This window comes from Podarcis melisellensis (genome assembly GCF_964234715.1).
Source record: "Podarcis melisellensis genome assembly, chromosome: 4".
NCBI classification, from domain to species: Eukaryota; Metazoa; Chordata; class Lepidosauria; order Squamata; family Lacertidae; genus Podarcis; species Podarcis melisellensis.
Window position 1 is genome coordinate 83,185,507 of NC_138531.1, and position 18,249 is coordinate 83,203,755.

An 18,249-nucleotide genomic window follows, 5' to 3' on the forward strand; every position below is an offset into this window, starting at 1 on the left:
AAAGTGTAATTAAATATGCCTGGGAAATTCTGCAAAAATGCTCAGACGATACCTTTATTCCACAAAGAGCATGTCTCCAGAGTAGCTTGGCTAATTATGGACCCACTTAATAAATAAAAGTCTTAACAGAGCTTTTATAATCACTGAGAAGATTCAGAGCTCTTTTAAATTTGTTTTCTGTTAACAAAATCTCTTTCATGCTCCCTTTCCCTTGCAACATGTTGAGGCATTTGTCACATCACATCTTTTTCTGCTCTCTATCCTTAAGACTGGCAGTGCATGGCTTAATTATTCCAGTTCAGGCTAAGAAAAGTATAGGAATAAGCATGAAAAACAAGCAAACCCCAAAATCATGCACTAAGTTTCAGTCACCCTCAATGTTCCAGTAATACTCTGTAAATACCAAGTTAACAGTGTTGCTAGCAAGCAAGCAAGTCTGTCAGCGACCTCTTAAAACAAGCATACAGTGGTACCTCGCAAGACGAATGCCTCGCAAGACAAAAAACTCGCTAGACGAAAGGTTTTTCCGTTTTCGATTTGCCTCGCAAGACGAATTTCCCCTATGGGCTTGCTTCGCAAGACGAAAACGTCTCGCGACGTCTAAAAACAAAGACATGTTTTGTTTATAAAGTTAATTTATTTTCCCTTCAGTTTTTGAACTGCTCTTTACAGTATGTGTGACTTTAAAGAGCAGTTAATAAACTGTTGTTGTACCAAATTTGGCTTTGTTTAGACCTTTTTTGACCATAGGAACGCATTAATTGATTTTCAATGCATTCCTATGGGATTTCGTGCTTCGCAAGACGAAAAATTCGCTAGACGACAAAAATTGCGGAACGAATTAATTTCGTCTTGCGGGGCACCACTGTAGTAAGTTTTGTTTTGTTTCTGAATTGCATGAAGGTTATCTACCATGCCCATTCTAAGGAACTATAGGGAGCCATTATGTTGTCTATTAGATTTAAATTACTCTGGTTACATCAGAAGTGTACATGGGATTTTTATTTTTTTTACCTTATATAGAACAATTTGTGTATTTCTTACAGCCAGCCAGCCAGCCAAAAATACAAAATGCAGAATCGCACCCTCAATAAAAACCAGTCAAAATAAAATAAAACGATATGCTAAGAACTGACAACCATAAGAAGTCTTAAAGATAGGTTTTCAGATTTTCACCATCTGTGAAGATGTTTGTTCTGCCAAAAATGCTAAAGAGGCTCTCTAAAGACAAACCTGGAAACAGTCTCATAAGAGGATGATTTATATATTATTTGACCCACCTGATAAAAAACAACTTAAGGTAAAATAACACATGATGGTGATTACGGGGGCAACACCTGCTTTTAAAAGGAACACTGGCAAATCTGCCATCCAAATGCTGATCAGTAACATAGATCTTCTTTGCTTAAGTATTGATTTTATAAAAAGCAGAGTTTAGGGGCAGACAGATGCAGACCCTGAGGCCACGGGCCCTGTAATCCCCCAGGCTAGCACATGTAGCTCTCATACATCTTAAATGGCTTTAAAAGGTTGTTAGATAAATTGATGGGGAAGAAGTCTACCAGTGGTTGATAGCCATTGCATCCAGTATTAGAGGCAATATGAACGCCAAATGCTGGTGGTCATAAGCAGGAGAGTGATGGCTCATGTCCTCCTTGCCGGCTTTCCATGGGCATCTAGTTGGTGACTGCACAAACATAATAGTGGTCTAGTAGGTGGGCCTTTGGTCTGGTCCAGCAGGGCTGTTCTCACGTTCTTAAGTCTGTATATTTTGTTTTCTGTTGTCCTATTAATTGAAAAGTAACACCACAGTTTCCCCACCATTAACTCTTTCTTACATGAGTCTTTCTTGCTCTGTGCATGTATTCAATGAAATGATTCCCTTGAAATGCCAAGGCTTGAAACGGATTAGGCCCCCGAAATGGACTTTGGACATGCCTGTACTATGGGATATAAAATCTCATGTTAATATCTTGATGTAAGCTCAGTTGATTGCTTAAAATGAGAGGCCGTTTTGCTTAGGATCAAGTGTATCTCCATAGGCCATGCTTGGCACAAGCGTGCTTATCTCAAGGGAAATGGGAGGAATATAGGAAAATGGAAGATTGCAGCACCAATCCCTCTTACCTAGTTGTGAAAATGCACAGGGGTCTCTCAGCATCTTCCAGCTATAAAATTTTGTCAAGATACGGCACTTCTATTTAATTATGTATTGCACAGGGAAGGGGAGATGTTGTTTAGACCAACTAGAATTTGAAAAGCAAATTTAGGTTGTTTATCAAAAGCTTACAAGTTTAGAGACAACCGCCTAGTAAGTTGCCTTATTTTTTTAATAAGACCGTTGGTCCATTTAGTTCATTGCTGACTGGCAGTACCTCTCCAGAGCTTCAGATGCCAGGAATTGAATCTAGAGCCTTGTGCATTCAAAGCAAGTGCCCTACCACTGATTTACTGCCTTCTTGAAGCTTTTTAAATTACCTTAGTAGCTGCAGTGGTGGCAGCAAAAGAGCATTTCCCCCATTTAATTTGCTTTGAAAATCTCCAAAATATCATTGGTAGAATGGGTGCTAGTGGAAGTGACAGGCAGTAATGTGTCAGCTGTTGAATTAATTCTTAGTTTCCGCAACTAGAACAGGATAATGAACAGTTCTGCTTACTGATGTGTGATTCTTGAAAATGCTGGCCAGGGGGTTGTTTCAATTTAATTTGCATTTAAATGTCATGGCTTCTCGGACATCCTGGTGCCAATATTTTTGCTTGACAGCCGTTAGCCTGCCTTCACGGCCTTTGCTTGGCTGCTTCATAGCAATCTTGAGGCAGATGTGCTTTTGGGGGGAGAAATGTAAACTGTAAAGCAAAGTCAGAGATGGAAACTTCATGTGCCCTTCCTTCAGATATTCTCTAAATAAATTTTGCAGAGAACTTCCTTTGACCTCACAAGTGCTATAAACTTTGCCCCCACCCCAGCTATTGTTTTAAACGTGCACCACTGCACAACAGAACCAAGTGCTGTTTGGCAAGAGAGTTGGGAAATACCATTCTAGTTTGGGAAATGTTTCCATAACTTGACCCTGTGGCTCTTAAAGACCTAGTATCTCTAAAGTCTCATTTTTTAAATGATGCAAAAGCTCGACCCTGACAATAAATGTATATGCTATTCTACTGGAGTACCAAGGGTCAGAAGCACAGGATTCCTAGCATGCCAGAAGATGACCACAAACTAATATTTCTGCGCCATTGAGTACCCCATTCTCCCATGTGCCATGGTGGTTTTTGGTACTGCATGAATGTGCTGGATAACTCACCCGGTTGCCCATCCCCACTGAAGCAGGTGATATGAAAGATTTTTCTTCGAGACCCTGGAGGACTCTTACCAGTCAGAGTCACTTAGTATAAAGCACCATAATGTGTTCATTATAGTTTTTAGGGAGAGGGCTGTGCAACCATCTTCATTTGTCAAATGTGTGAATTAGGCAACAACTTTGTTTTCTCCAGGAAAGAAGAGCATATTTCTTTTGATTTATGGATGTGTGCATTGGCGTGCATCATTTGGTCTTGTGATAAACGAATGCCATTGCTTTCACATGTTTTCCACGAATGTTTAGAACGACAAAACATCAAAAGCAAATATGCAGTTTTGTTTGGAAATGTAGCACAAGGGAGTTTATTTCCAGTGTGGCCCATGAAGATAATGAGGTTGTAAAATGAAATGTGAATTCTGTGATTTATGGCCCTGGCACATTTCAAATGCTCAGTCAGCTTAAGTTACGTCAGGCTTGTGGTTTCCAACTTGTTATAATTTCATATGAGCTCAATTTGAAACAAGTTCTTGGCACCTGCCTCCTCTTGCCAGATGCCGTCACACCATTTCAGGTTTGGGTACCAAAATCATCTCTCATTTATTGGAAATCTAGACTGTGATTTCTATCTTATCTGTTTGTTTTAAAACATGCCAGCTTCTAGGCACCACTCAAGATAGAAACTGATCTACTCCATGATCAGTTGTGACATTCTATCCTATAGAGGAAAATGAGTGAGTATACACACAGGTCAAGTCTGTTACAGTAACAGGTTGGGTAAACTTCTGCACAATGGAGATGAGAGACCCAAGATTGCTTTTCTTTAAGGAAATATTAGTATCTGGCTTAAAGGTCAATCATGCCTGATGAAAATGTCACTTTTTGATAAATTGTGTAATTGGAAGGAAGAGAGGAAGGATGGTGGCATTTGGAGTCTATGCAAGTCAAGGTATTAACTTTTGAGGAAATGAAACTCTGAGGCCTCCCGTGGTTTCTGCCTCCATTTATGATGTCCTCCAATTTTTTGAACTTCAGTGTGCCTTTCATTTGACAGAAAACAACACCTACAGTTGCCATTATGCATGTAGCATAAATATTTAAAATTACTCATCATGTTCCAGTGTTGAGCTCATTTTATTTTGAATGCAATGTGACATTAACCTATGAAAGTTTAACTTCTCAGTAATGCCAGATACTTAACCGCAGCTGTTGCCTAACACTTCTGTGATTGAAAACTATGCGTATTTTGACTCTTCTTGCGCCACTCCCTCTCTTTTTTTACAGATATTCAGGAAAGCTTTGGTGAAGATGTTTGAAGCTCAAGAGCTGGATTGTGTCTTCCTTGAGACAAACTTAAATTTTAAGAAGCGATACCACATGGTATATGAATGCATCCCCCTCCCAAAGGAAGTGGGTGATATGGCTCCCATCTACTTCAAGGTATCTACAAACTTTCCAGTTTCCTCAGTTTTGATCATACCACTTTTGTTTTTTTAAACTGAAGTAAATTGGCAGTTTTGTTTTTTGAACTGAACTAAAGTTGGCTGTGTGAAACTCAAAAAAGTAAATAGATTCCCTAAAATACATCAGATTATCTTAACTCTTCTTCTTCAAGTGAAATTTATTTCACTTCTTCAGGTTTCCCAAACTATTTGTTTGAGCAAAACTGGAAGTACAGAAAATAGGCTTCTGAAGGAAACAGGTATTGTTGTGTCATATTAATCCTGATGTGCAGATTGGATAGCCCACTATGGCCCCTGAGTTGGCAGCATGAACAGGCCAGGGTTTTTTTTAAACCAGATTTTTCAACTTCATGAACTCCCTACCGGACACCCCACACTAAAAATAACGGAGCTAAGTGAGCCGAATGAACACAAAGCATGCTTTGCTCCTTGCTTACGCCCTGTCTCAGTGGCGGTTTCTCCGTGGGAGCCAGGAGCTAATTCAGTCATTAATCTGCCTGAATTCAGTTAACTGACAGGTGCAAAACCAGGCATACTTTTGAGGGTATTTATATGGATGTGATAAAGCATCTCCTGCCCAAAGATGAAGATGAAGGAAAAGAAGTTCTGGTCAAAAAGACAAAAGTATTTTCATATGTTTTGGGCAGTTTGCTTTAAGTAACGGGGGCTGAGCACATTCTGCCCTTACATCATTTGTGAACTTCGGGTGAAGGGTAGTTTATAAATTCAATAAATAATAATAGCCATCTGTGTACATGCTGTCTCTGACACCGCCTGCCATTTTAAGTGCTTAATAAACACAGGCACTAAATGTGTCTAATTCGCCGCTGCCCCAAAGGCAAGGATGGAAGTTGCCAATGTAACTGATCTGTATGTGCTGGATGTGGAGTTACTTTTGTGTGTGTGTGTTTGTCTTATTTTGTTTTTTGGCTGAGGAGCTGTGCTGTTTATCTGACAATGTTGTTTTCAACAGGGCTGTTTTGGATGCAGCTTCTGCTCACAGCGCTATATGGATATAACGGGGCTGGGCCTCAGTGTAATAGGTTTCCCCCTCAACAATGCAGCAGAACAAGGCAGGCAGAAAAGAGGGAAGAGAGAAGGACCACGTCCGAGTGGTAGAGCAGGTGTTTTGCATCCAGAAGATCCCATGTTCAATCTTGGCATCTCCTGGGAATTGATCCTGCCTGGAATCCTGGAGAGTTGATACCAGTCAGTGTAGACAGTTTTGAGCTGGATATAGCAATAAGCTGACTCAATACAAGGCAGCTTCCATTATTTCACTGCATCTAGAGGAGTATAGGGCAGCACTCAACATACAAGCTCTGCTGAGTGTCTGAACATGGTTTAGACTTGGAACTATTTAGATAGCGTTTTGTGGCAGTAGCAACTCAAAATACATGTATGCTAGATTTTAATTAACATTGGCAACAAAAGCATGACCTTTACCTTTGGTTTTTCTTATGTACAAAAAAGAGCCAATATAACTTAATTAATTCCTGTGGCCTTTTTAATTTGGCAAACTGAAAATTCTCATTTCAAGGTAATTGTACCAGGCCCAAGTTAGTTCGCAGTTGTGAAGCTATAAAAAGTGAAAGGCACTGAATAAAATTAGTATAAAATCAGTCTTCATTATGCATTAATGCATGTAAATTGAATTCTACAAATTGGAGAAATGTCATGAAGTTAGTTTCTGGCATTATAAAATTAATATTCGTTCTTGAAATTATGCAGTATTCTAACTGCTTTTTATTTATTTATTACAAATCAAGTTCTACTTTATGGCATATGGTGTCATTCTGAAAGTGTTTCATATGTTGTTGCAATATTTTTTCAGAAAGCCATAATGGAGTCTGATGAAGAATGGTCCATGAATAAAAAGCTGATTGATCTATCTTCAAAAGATGTTCGCAAGTCGGTATGTATTGAAGCTTGTCCCTTATAACATGTGGCCAGTTGTTGTTTTTTGTTCTCATTTTTTTAAAAAAAGTGGGCTAGGTTTTAAAAGACCCAGAACAGTAAAAGAGAAAAGACAATTAAAGTACAGTTTATGTAAGAAGTGAGGTTTTAGTTCACGAGTCAAATACCGTTGCAGTGGTGTTAATACAAAGATCTTCTGCTGGAGTTCTGAAAGTTAAAATGGATAAATTGACGCCAGTAACGCAAACCTTTTAAATATTACTCCTGGTTTTTCAAGGCACTAGCTGTCATGGCTGAGGGTTTCGTATTAATGTTTCGACTCAAGTATCAGAATGTCTAGGGCTGCAATCCTAAACACACTTGCTAGGGTATAAGCCCCGCTGACTCAGCAGGAATTACTTTGGAATAAGTGTGTATAGGATCACACTGCATAGCCTGCCCTTATGTAACAATGGCTTACGGAAATGGTTGTCTTTGCTTGGCGTGAATGCAGCCTCCTTTCCAATCAACAAGATGGTTTATATCCTTCTCAAGGGCTGGGGCAAGAGGCAAAGCTCTGAAATCTATAGACTTCTTTTCACAAGGACGGCTGCTGAATATAGTTTGTCGTGCAGAAAGGCTGCTGGAAGTTGTAGTTCAGGCATAGGCAAACTCCGGCCCTCCAGATGTTTGGGACTACAATTCCCATCATCCTTAGCTAACAGGACCAGTGGTCAGGGATGATGGGAATTGTACTGTTTATTTTGCTCTTGCTCCTGGTTTTCTGCCTATTTCCTGGTCCTTATTCAGGGCATCTGATGGTTCATTGCCTCTCAATATTAGCCTTCATGTGTCCTTTTCAGTGACAGTGTGGACCATATTCACATTTCAGAGTTAATGGAAGGGTCATAATCACTTGATGCTTCCCCAGAGGGAATTCTAGTGTACAGAGTTTTATTTACTGCTACTCTTTGGTTTACATTTATCCTTTTTTTAATTGGACCTTTTCTCAGCAGAAGAAAACAGTGTGCGCTACGACGGCATATTTAAAATCCATAAAAAAGCATGAGGAATTGTTAGTAAATTATTATTATTCCTGTTTAGGGAAGTTTTTAATGTTTGATGTTTTATTTTATCTTTAAAATTTTGTTGGAAGCTGCCCAGGGTGGCTGGGGAAACCCAGCCAGATGGGCGGGGTATAAATAATAAAGTACAGTGGAACCTCTATCTGCGACCATAATCCATTCCGGAGGTCCGTCCGGAGGTGGAAATGGGTTGCTGGGAGAGGCGCCGTTGTGCGCAGGCGCGGTTGGTGATTGCTCGCTTCTGCGCATGTGCAAACGGCGATCGGCACTCCTGTGCGTGCGCGGGCGGTGGCAAACCCACCAGTTACTTCCGGGTTTGCTGCGGATATTGGGCGAAATGGACGGAAGCGGAGGTGGACGTAAGAAGAGGTCTGACTGTATTATTATTAGTAGTAAAGGGACATTGTGTTTGTGTCCAGTTTGCACGTCATGGTAAGCCAAACTATGGCTTATTGGGACAGCAAGACAAACTTGCTGTCTCCTGGGGGAAGATCATGAAGCCATTTTGCTCCTTCTTACTCCTCCTTACTCCAGCGCTCTGTGGCTCTGACCTAAGCCAAAGTGTGCCTTGTTGTGTTTTCCAAACGCGAGCTGTAGCCAAGGTTTGTAGTTAGTGAGGAGGGAACTTAACCATGAGTTCCTGACCCTGATATCTTCTTGACATGTTTCTGCCCTTCATAGTTCAGTTCCTTGCAGTTCAGGGTTTAAGAATTGTGTGTGTGTTGATTTTTGCTTCATCAGCCTCCAAGATATGTCTAAATGAGCTGGTTGTCAGTTTTTTAAGCTTCAAAAGACAGCCCCATGAACTGTCTTTCCTTTGCATGAAATAATGAATGGCCTCTCTGTCTTTTTAGGTTCCGAAAGGTTTGCCTTATTTCTCCGTAGACTTCGGCCTACAAGGGGGCTTTGCTCACGTCGTTGAAGATCATCGCAAGTTCCCCCTTTATTTTGGAAAGGTATTTATTATGTCACCTGTTCAAAGAGGCTGATGTGGAAGACCCTCCTGCACGCTCCATTCTGAGAAGCTCACTGCGTACATTAGCAAAGTTGAATATACATGGCAGTTTTATTACTGTGTGCTTTAGAACATCCCAGGGACATGAAGAACGTTTGTTATCTCAGGGTTTGAGTTGTGTAATTAGCCATTCTATATGATGTTGAGATCTTACCATTCAAAGCAAGAGTTGTAATAAATGTTTGCCTGGAGGTAAAGGACTAATTTTTTTTAGCAGGATCAATATTGTGAGTGGAGAGAGAGAGAGAGAGAGAGAGAGAGAGAGAGAGAGAGAGAGAGACTCAATAATGGATTTAGGGAATAACTTAATCTTCTTTCCCCCCCCCCACAAACAGAATTTCTAATGCTGTGGGTAGATTTGCAGGGGCTGTCAGTTTAAATCTCTTGTTCCCACTCCTCCCCCGTAGTCCTTAAAGGAAGTAGTTTGCATAGAGCACATGTGGGTGAGTCACTTGTTAAAATGCAGAGCTGGAATGACCCCCCCCAACCAATCCAATTGTACTTTGTAGTCCTTGTTTTGAACAGGTGTGAGTTTCCAAGGTTAATTAAGAGCAGTAATATTCTTCTCTCTCTGTCCTGCTTTAAAAGGAAATAATTGGCGGCATGCTGGATTTGGAGCCCAGGCTGTGGAGAAAGGGACTGCGAGAAAACTTTGAGGACCAGAGGAAGAAGGTGTTGCATTTTGCTCAGAGGTGGAAACCGTACGATTTCACCAAAAGCAAAGAGTGAAGCTTTGACGATGCAGTACCTGCCAACAGACCATCAAGATCCATAAAATCAATCCATTTTATAGAAAGGCATGTGTTAAGGATGACAGGATGTTTTCTACATTCCTAGTGAACACTTTTAGGGGGGGAAATATATTCTAAAAGAACGCAGTTCATACATTTAATTTGAGTTATTTACAAGGCAAATTGATTTCAACACAATGTCATTTATTTATATTTAATGCTTCATATTTTCTGCTGTGTGCTCTTTTTCTTAAAGCCCTTTTCATAATACCTTGTTTAAATCACGGCCTCTGGGAGGTGCTGTCAGATGCACACTGTGCACTTAAAAAGAAAATTGATTTATTGACATTTAAACGTCAAAGAAAGAAAATATCTCTAAAACTGGCTAAACAGCATTAAAGACTACTTAGGCAAATACCTTTCTCAACAGCCTTGTGAAAATGGAAATGCCAGTATTCTCCCAAAGAGAGAGTGACTAGGTAGAGAGAGAATTGAGCTTGGCAGGAGTCTTGAGACAAGATGATTCACTCTCCTGTTGAAGTCCAGCAACTAACAGTTTTTCAGTGAAGCAACAAAATAAAGGTTTGGAACAAATTAACTGGAAAGGGTAAAGCATGACTTAGGTCATTTCTGCAGGAAGGGAATTTCTGCCTCGCAACTGGATTAATATTTCAAATGGCACCATGGCGTGGAGGAATCCCAGGAAAGGTACATAGAAGGTCCAGAAATCTGTGTTTGATAATATTTAGATAGTGGAAATTGAATAGGGGATGTGGGTTGCGCTGTGGTCTAAACCACTGAGCCTCTTGGGGTTGCCAATCGGAAGGTCAGCAGTTCGAATTTGCGCAATGGGATGAGCTCCCACTGCTCTGTCCCAGCTTTTGCCAACCTAACAGTTCGAAAGCACACCAGTGCAAGTAGATAAATAAGTACCGCTGTGGCGGAAAGGTAAACAGTGTAGGATACTTTTGTCACATGGGCACACATGATGGAAATGCATTCGCAGGTCATGTCAAAACAAGGATCTGAATCCTTGGGTGGTTAAAGGAAAGTACTTGTAAAGTTTACAGGAATTTAAGCTGGGTTGGGGAAACTCCTTGGGGAAGTCACAACACTGCCAAAAACTGAATTACACTTGTGCTTAGAATACCTTGGTTATTCTGCTGCAAACCACGGTAGACTATAGCTATAGCTCACATGTGCACTGCAAACAAGTTACTAATTCATGATTCTTGGGATCTCAGAAAACTGGATCAGCTACTTTGAAAGTGCCCAGTCTCTAAATTCATGCCATGGACTGGTTGGACTCAGAGGAATGGTGGGAGGAACCAGCTGGGAAACCACCAAGGGAGAGGTTGGCTGCACACAGGCAAAGTCTCCTCTGCTTGGAAAAAGCCCTGGAGAGGGGGGAACTTAGACGGCTGTGGGGAGGTGGGGACTTTCAGTATTGGCAACTGATTCAAGGGGCCAGACCTACCAGGGATGAGCTGCTGTGCTCATTGGGCCTGACACTGCATCAAGTCTGTGAAGATGATGATTTTGCTAATAAAGAGTTAACTCAGACTTTGAATGGTGTGATTTACTTCTGGCTCGCTCTTTGACAATGACACATCCATGTGATGATTTCTTTTTTCATGGAAAATAGTGCATGGAGCCAAGTACTGTATTCTAAATTGATGACTTGCCATTAGCCAACATGATGCCTTTGAGATGTTGTGAGCTACAACATCCATCATCCCTGACCATGGTGGCTGAGGCTGAGGGGAATTCTAGTCCACCTGGAGGGCACCATGTGGACTACCCCTGCATTGTATGGAAGTCCCCATTACTTTGGAAGCAACAGCAGCAGGAGACCCAGCAGACAACATACCTATTCAGGAATCTGAACCTCTCCTGTCTTAAGCAGAGATAACCAATGCCTGCAGGTCTAACAGATTAATTACTGGACATTCCTTCTCGGTCTGCCAGGGGAAAGTGAGGTTCAAAGGACAAGAAAGGAGATTTCAGCCTTTGGAGAAACTTTCTGATAGTGCAAGGTGCTCAACAGTGGAATATACTGGGGTGGGTTTGCCATAATAAGGAGAAAGAAAAAGAAGGCACCTTTTATCATATGTGGTGGACGTGTCCTAAGGTTAAGGACTTCTGGGGAAAGATTTTTAATGAGTCAAAAAAAAATGTTGAAAAATACATTTGTTAAGAAACCAGAAGCCTTTTTACTTGGAATAATAGGATTAGGTAAAGGTAAAGGGACCCCTGACTGTTAGGTCCAGTCGTGACCGACTCTGGGGTTGTGCCGCTCATCTCGCTTTATTGGCCGAGGGAGCCGGCGTACAGCTTCCGGTCATGTGGCCAGCATGACTTAGCTACTTCTGGCGAACCAGAGCAGCGCACAGAAATGCCGTTTACCTTCCCATTGGAGCGGAACCTATTTATCTACTTGCACTTTGAAGTGCTTTCGAACTGCTAGGTTGGCAGGAGCAGGGACCGAGCAACGGGAGCTCACCCCGTCACGGGGATTCGAACCGCTGATCTTCTGATAGGCAAGTCCTAGGCTCTGTGGTTTTGGAATTGCCCCACAAAGATGTTAGATTATTTTTGTATGCCACTTAACAGCGGCAAGACTGCTATTAGCAAAAAATTGGAAGTCCCAAGAAATACCAACGGTAGAAGAATGGCAGATGAAGATGTTGGAGTTTTTGGAGTTGTATTAGAAAGAGGATTTTGGAGAACTGTTACAAAGGTGTTACAATGAAATTCAGTTAGGGGGGAATCAAGGAAGTCTGACTACAATGAAAGTTAACTTGGATTCTAGAAGTAATGACTTTTTTTTTCTTTTAGTATTGTAAGATGATTTGTTTTGTGTTTTTTACATGTTATATTTGTTATAAATGTGGAAAATCAATAAAAAAAATAGAAAGAGGAGAACATAATAGATAAGGAGAAGTTGTGTGACCACCTGTCAGAGATAATAATAATAATAATAATAATAATAATAATAATAATAATAATAATAAATTTTTATTTGTATCCCGCTCTCCCTAGCCAAAGCCAGGCTCAGAGCAGCTAACATCATCTAACATCATCTAAATAAGACAATATGCATAATACAATATACAATATGCAAATAAAATAACGTTCAACATTCATTAAAACAATATAGAATAACATTAAATATCAGCATTTCAAAATTAAACAGAAATCTACTCAACAGTTACAACAAGTAATTTCTAAACTCCAATCAATAAAACAACAGCAAACCACAGTGCATAACATAATACAATACAAAATGAGAAGCAGATACTGGAGGGTGTCTGATGAAGTCTCTCCCCTCACAGTTCTTCCTCCAGGCATAGCTTCCTTATGAGGAGACCCAGGGCCGGAGGGTGGGGCAAGGCAGGTGGAAGGAGGCCTTGTCTGATGAAGTCTCTCCTCTCTGTCATAGTGCAGAATTTCTTGCATCAACTGGGTTGTACAAGATTACCTTTGAGGTTCCTTCCCATTCTAAGCCTAAACTTTCAGCACAGGACTCCATCATGCACACTATAAATTCTCCTTCCTTGGCTGTATCTGCATTAAACGATCATCTGGGCTCAAATACAGTTCAACACCACTTGCATTAAGTTTGCCAACTATCTGACTTCTGTCTTCCCGATGGCTTTCTGGGTGTCTCCAGAGGTTAAAGGAGAAAGGTATCTCCTTTTGTTTGCTTTGTTAGACAGTGCAAAATACATTTCATTTATATGGTGAGAATGTTAAAGTATGCACTTGACTAGGAGAGCCTTGGCTTCTGTTAAGGGGCAAGAGTCCAGCCAAAGCAAATATAAACTTTCCAACTCATGCTATACTGGGAGTCGCTTGGCCCGGTCATTTTAAAACCCTGGAATTTCCAGCTGAAATGAAAAGCTGAAACTAGAGCATTGCCCCCGAGGGAGAGACTCTGGGATTTTTTTTTCTTTTTTAAGTGACCAAGATAAGTATCAGAAACTGGTCAGACAAAAAGAGGCAGCTCCTTGGATATTTGCAGTGTTAGTTGTCCTATGCAAGGGAAAAGAACTGCAGCCGTTATCCCCATGATAGTCTTTGTGGCTCCTTTTGCAGTATTGAAGGAGGCAAGCAGTATTGTTAGTTCGCTTCCCTTCACAATTGGGCTTGTAAGAGGCTCCTGCAAATAGCATGCTTGGTGCCTTGGGAGATGGCGTGGAATTTATTTCAAGGTTTTCAAAGAACACATTAAGCTGACTTGCCTGAAGCAGACCTATGCTTGTATACTCCAGCAGCAGTTCTCTGGCAAAGATGCTTTTCCCAATCCTGCAGCTGGATTCGCACCCCACCCCGCCTTAGCTGGAGAAGCTGATGTTTGAACCCCACACTTGCTTGCAAACTCTGCTCTCCCACTGTGCTGTGGCCTCCACTTTCGGAGGCTTTGCGTCTTACTTGGATAGGCTTCTCATTCTGAAATTGCACAGACTTTTGACTCTATATTAAATTAGTCCTTTGTAGGGCGTATAACTGCATCTTGTCACACATGATCTGTACATATACGCAGCACATACTGATTCTTGTAGCATTTCTCTCTTCAGACCCAGACAGCAGCACGTTGAATTTCTGCATTGAGACTTCAGTGTCTGTAGTGGCAACCTAGTAGAGAATGCATCACCGAGGAGTAAATGGGCATTTCTGGAAAACTGCCTAGGGGGTTACAACTCGCGCAGGATGTGGCAGCCAAGGCACTAGCAGGTGCTCCTACTCATTTGCAAATATGGCCAGCATGACTAAGCCACTTCTGGCGAAACCACAGCAGTGCACGGAAACGCCGTTTACCTTCCCGCCGGAGCGGTATCTATTTATCTATTTGCACTTTGACGTGTTTTTGAGCTGCTAGGTTGGCAGGAACTGGGACCGAACAATGGGAGCTCACCCTGTTGCGGGGATTCGAACCACTGACCTTCCGATTGGCAAGCCCAAGGCTCAGTGATTTACACCACAGTGCCACCCGCATTCCTAGCAGTAAACACACCTACAATTTGAAAACCCACTCTTATGTAAAACTAAACAGTAAATATACAATCTGCATTCTTCTTTCGGAATATTGGAATCCTGTTTTTTCCAGGAAGCATGGGAAATTTTCAAGAATAAAATAATGAGATGTTGGCTATACTTTTTATTTTGTTTCTTCAAGAAGCTTCCTGTTTTCTCAACTGTTCTTTCAAGAGCTTTCTGATCTTTTCTTCGTATCTTTTATTTCTCAAGGGAGCCATGTTTTGTACAGTACAGAAGCAACAGATTGTTTAACTTGTCATCTGACACCTGTATGAATAAATATATCTTGACCCTGGATACAACTGGATGCTGAGTTGTGTGTGAAAAGCAAATGTTCTCCCTTCCCATTCAAAAAAGGAAAAGAAAAGAAAAGCTAAAAATAGAAGTTAATGAGTGAACAAGTGAGTGTGTTTAAACCCTTACAACATAAGTCACCAGTATTTTTGTAGGTATTAAAGTGATGAGCATGCCTTGCTCACGTTTACTCAAATCACTTTTCTCTATCAGTGGTGGGGAATCTGTGGCCTGCCAAATGCTGTGGACTGCAACTCCCATCAGCATCAGCTAGCATGGCCCAATGGGCAGAGATAATGGGAGTTGTAGTCCAAAGCATTGGAGGGTGCAAAGCTGGGAAAGACTGGTCTGGAGAGTTCTGGTGTTTGAACTTGAATTATCTTCCCGCTGCTCCATGCCTCCTTTGTTCTGAGAAGGATGTGGTGTTTTCCCTTTTTAAGAAATGTAAACAAGGGATTATTTACTGAGCCAAGTACTTGAGGACTTCCTGGTCAAATAATGTCACAGGGCAGGTATTGCAAAAAGCTTACATTGTTCTTGCATTTTCCCATTCTGCTTCAAACTTTGTTTTCCTCCTGCAATTCTGAAGGCCATGTAAATTCCCTCTTCCTTCAGTTGAGCATTAACACTTATAAACTCTATGCCTGAGATTTTCCCCCCTCTTCTCAGTCCTACTTTTGTCTGAACTTTGATAATGGTAATGCATGAAAAAGCTGTGGCAGTAGCTTTCCAAATCTTCGTTAACACTCAATCAAGCAGCTGTTCCTACCTGGTCATATGGCTCATTTCTACCTCTTAACCCGAAGTGGTCAGAACACCAGTGATGCAAGAGGGGTGTTTTCCTCCCCCTCTCCTAATGCCAAAGGAAAAAAAAAGAAGAAACGCCATGGTGCATCTGCAACAGCAAGACCAGACGCCTTCATCTTCCCCAGCTGCAACAAAACATGTCTCTCTTGTATTGGTCTCTACAGCCACAGCAGACACTGCAGTTCTCCAACGGTTTGACTTCACCCCTGAATGCATACCCTTCCAGTGTCTCCCAGCCCTCCTAATCCAATTCCTCTCAAACCGAAGGGTGGAAGATTTGGGACAGACAAAATAAAATACTTCTTCACACTGCACACAGTTAAATCATGGTGCTTGCTGTTCAAAGATGTGGTAACTTGAGCAGCTTTAAAACGGGGCTTATCAATGGCTACTAATATTCCTCTGAATATCACATACTGGGGGACAGCAGCAAGAGAGGACTATTGCCTTTATCTCCTGCTTGAAAGCTTCCCATAGGCACCTGGTTGGTCACTATAGAAAACAGGATGATGGGCTAGATAAACCAGGTGTGGAGAACCTCCAGCCCTCCAGCTATTGTTGAACTACACCGCCCTGTGGGATGTAAGAATCAGGTGCAGTCAAACACAACATTGCTAGAGAAGATATGAAGGTTGTGTCAGTCCTCCAGCCGGAACGTCCCGCTTTCCAGGATTGAGACGAAACTTCCTATGTGTAACTTGAGATGGGCATGGCCTCTCCTGAAGTAGAAAGAACCAGAACCACAGGCTGGCGGCCATCTTGTCTCTATCGATGCCATCTTAATAACAGCACTTCTAAAATGCACCCTTGGCTCCAGACCAAGAGAAGAAAAGGGGGCTTTCTCCCATAAAGAGATAGTCACCACATTTAAACGATGTTCTAACTTTTTAAGTCTGCCTTCTGGGAACCTTTGTGTGAACAGATAATTACTTGTGAGAAAACGTTTTATACTTTACAGAAGACTGCGTAGTGTCTTATTTTAGGAGGGATTAAACAGGGAAAATACCAGGAAATATTTACAGAGACTCTAATGAGTCTGAGCAAACTATCTGCTTTGCGTGTGTTTAAAAAAAGGGCGGAATGTTAACTGCTGATTTTGTTGAACTTGTAAAGACAAGTCGGGATAGGATATCTTAGACAATATATCCTCCCCCGCATCCCTAAATGTTCCCACACTCCCATCATCCCTAGTCATTGGCCATGCTTGCTGGGGTTGATGGGAGTTGTAGTTCAGCAACAGATTGAGGGCCAAAGGTTCCCCTCACCTGAGATAAGCCTTTGGTCCGAACCAGCAGGACTTATCCTCTAATTTTAATTGTTACCCCAAGTCAGGTCAACCAGGGAGTAAGGCCTCCCCTAGAGAAGGGCTGGGGACCCATTTTCAGGTTGAACTACATTCAGGGGGCCACATACCAGTAGTGACAGAGGCCAGGGGCAAAAGTGGGTGGAACAACTGGTGTGAATTTTACGTTTATGTAATAGGTGAGTCTATGGCTGGATCTAGACACATTTAAAAAAAATGTTTTAGGAAAACACTTTGTAAAGCTCATAATGCAAAATCGCATTGCCGAAGAATCGAACACTACAGCACTTTCTGGTGTCGTAGTGTTATAACACATTTATAACGTTTTTTTTTTTCTAATGTAGCTGCGTCGTACGTATGCTCATACATCCTTCTCAGTCCTCCATCCAGGCAAACAAGAAGCAAGATCAGTATTCAAAGGCACATTCCAGGCAAGTGAAAATACTCATGGAGCAGAAAAGGCAGGGCCAGTGAGGAATGGGGGCCTGCAGGGTGGGTGTGGGGAGAGCCCTGAGGGTCAAATAGAGATGTCTGGGCCCCCCACATTTAGTCCTCTGAGGTTCTCCATCTCTACACCAGAGATTTGGCCATGTCCAAGCATGATAAACAAAATGAAAGAAAGCATGATTGTGCACACAGATATTGAGATGCATCTTTGCAGCGCCAGAATGCTCCACAGAAGGACATACAGCACCACAATCTGTATCTATAATCACACAGTGTATTTTTTTAGAAGCATGGCAAGAGGCTGGTCCATTAACCTCTTTTCAGAAAATGGCAGCAACGAGAACTTAGTCATGAGAATACAATTCTTGGTTATATCTCCCAGCTGCCGATCATGGAGGAAAATGTGTTATGGCTTGAATAAGTGCTAAATTCCATTTTGGCTGATAATCCTAAAATCCTGATTTGATTTTTCTAGCTGCTGGAAAACGTTCACACCAAAACTTAAATCAGAGGAGCTTCTTATTGAGTCTTTGCAAGTTCTTTTAATTTGGACAGGCTTTATAGATTCAGGTTTTTTTCTTCTTCTGCCAATGGACTTAAAATGTTAGCACTCATTGTGTCATACTTATTTTAACTGTGGTTTTATGTCTTTTTTTTTTAAAAAAAATCAGTTTCTTAATCTGCTATAATCCACTCAGTCTTCAGGCTGGATTGTTTTATGAATCTAAATGTTCAAATACCCATGTTAAAAAGTATAGGAAACAAAAAACAAAGGAGTTCTTCTCCATCTCAACAGAGTGCCCAAATATGACGTCGTCGTCGTCTTCTTCTTCTTCTTCTTCTTCTTCTTCTTCTTCTTCTTCTTCTTC

The 18,249-nt window shown here is 41.4% G+C and overlaps 1 protein-coding gene across 1 annotated transcript in view; it reads left to right on the forward strand.

Moving 5' to 3' along the window:
* Positions 1–9,904, forward strand: part of CWF19L2 (CWF19 like cell cycle control factor 2) — a 68,152-nt gene extending 58,248 nt beyond the window's left edge. Inside the window, exons 15-18 of the mRNA XM_081909639.1 lie at positions 4,584–4,739; positions 6,597–6,677; positions 8,598–8,699; positions 9,347–9,904. Coding sequence (XP_081765765.1) covers positions 4,584–4,739; positions 6,597–6,677; positions 8,598–8,699; positions 9,347–9,487 — 480 coding nt within the window. The 3' untranslated portion in view covers positions 9,488–9,904. The remainder of the gene's footprint in view (positions 1–4,583; positions 4,740–6,596; positions 6,678–8,597; positions 8,700–9,346) is intronic.
* Positions 9,905–18,249: the final 8,345 nt, after the last annotated feature.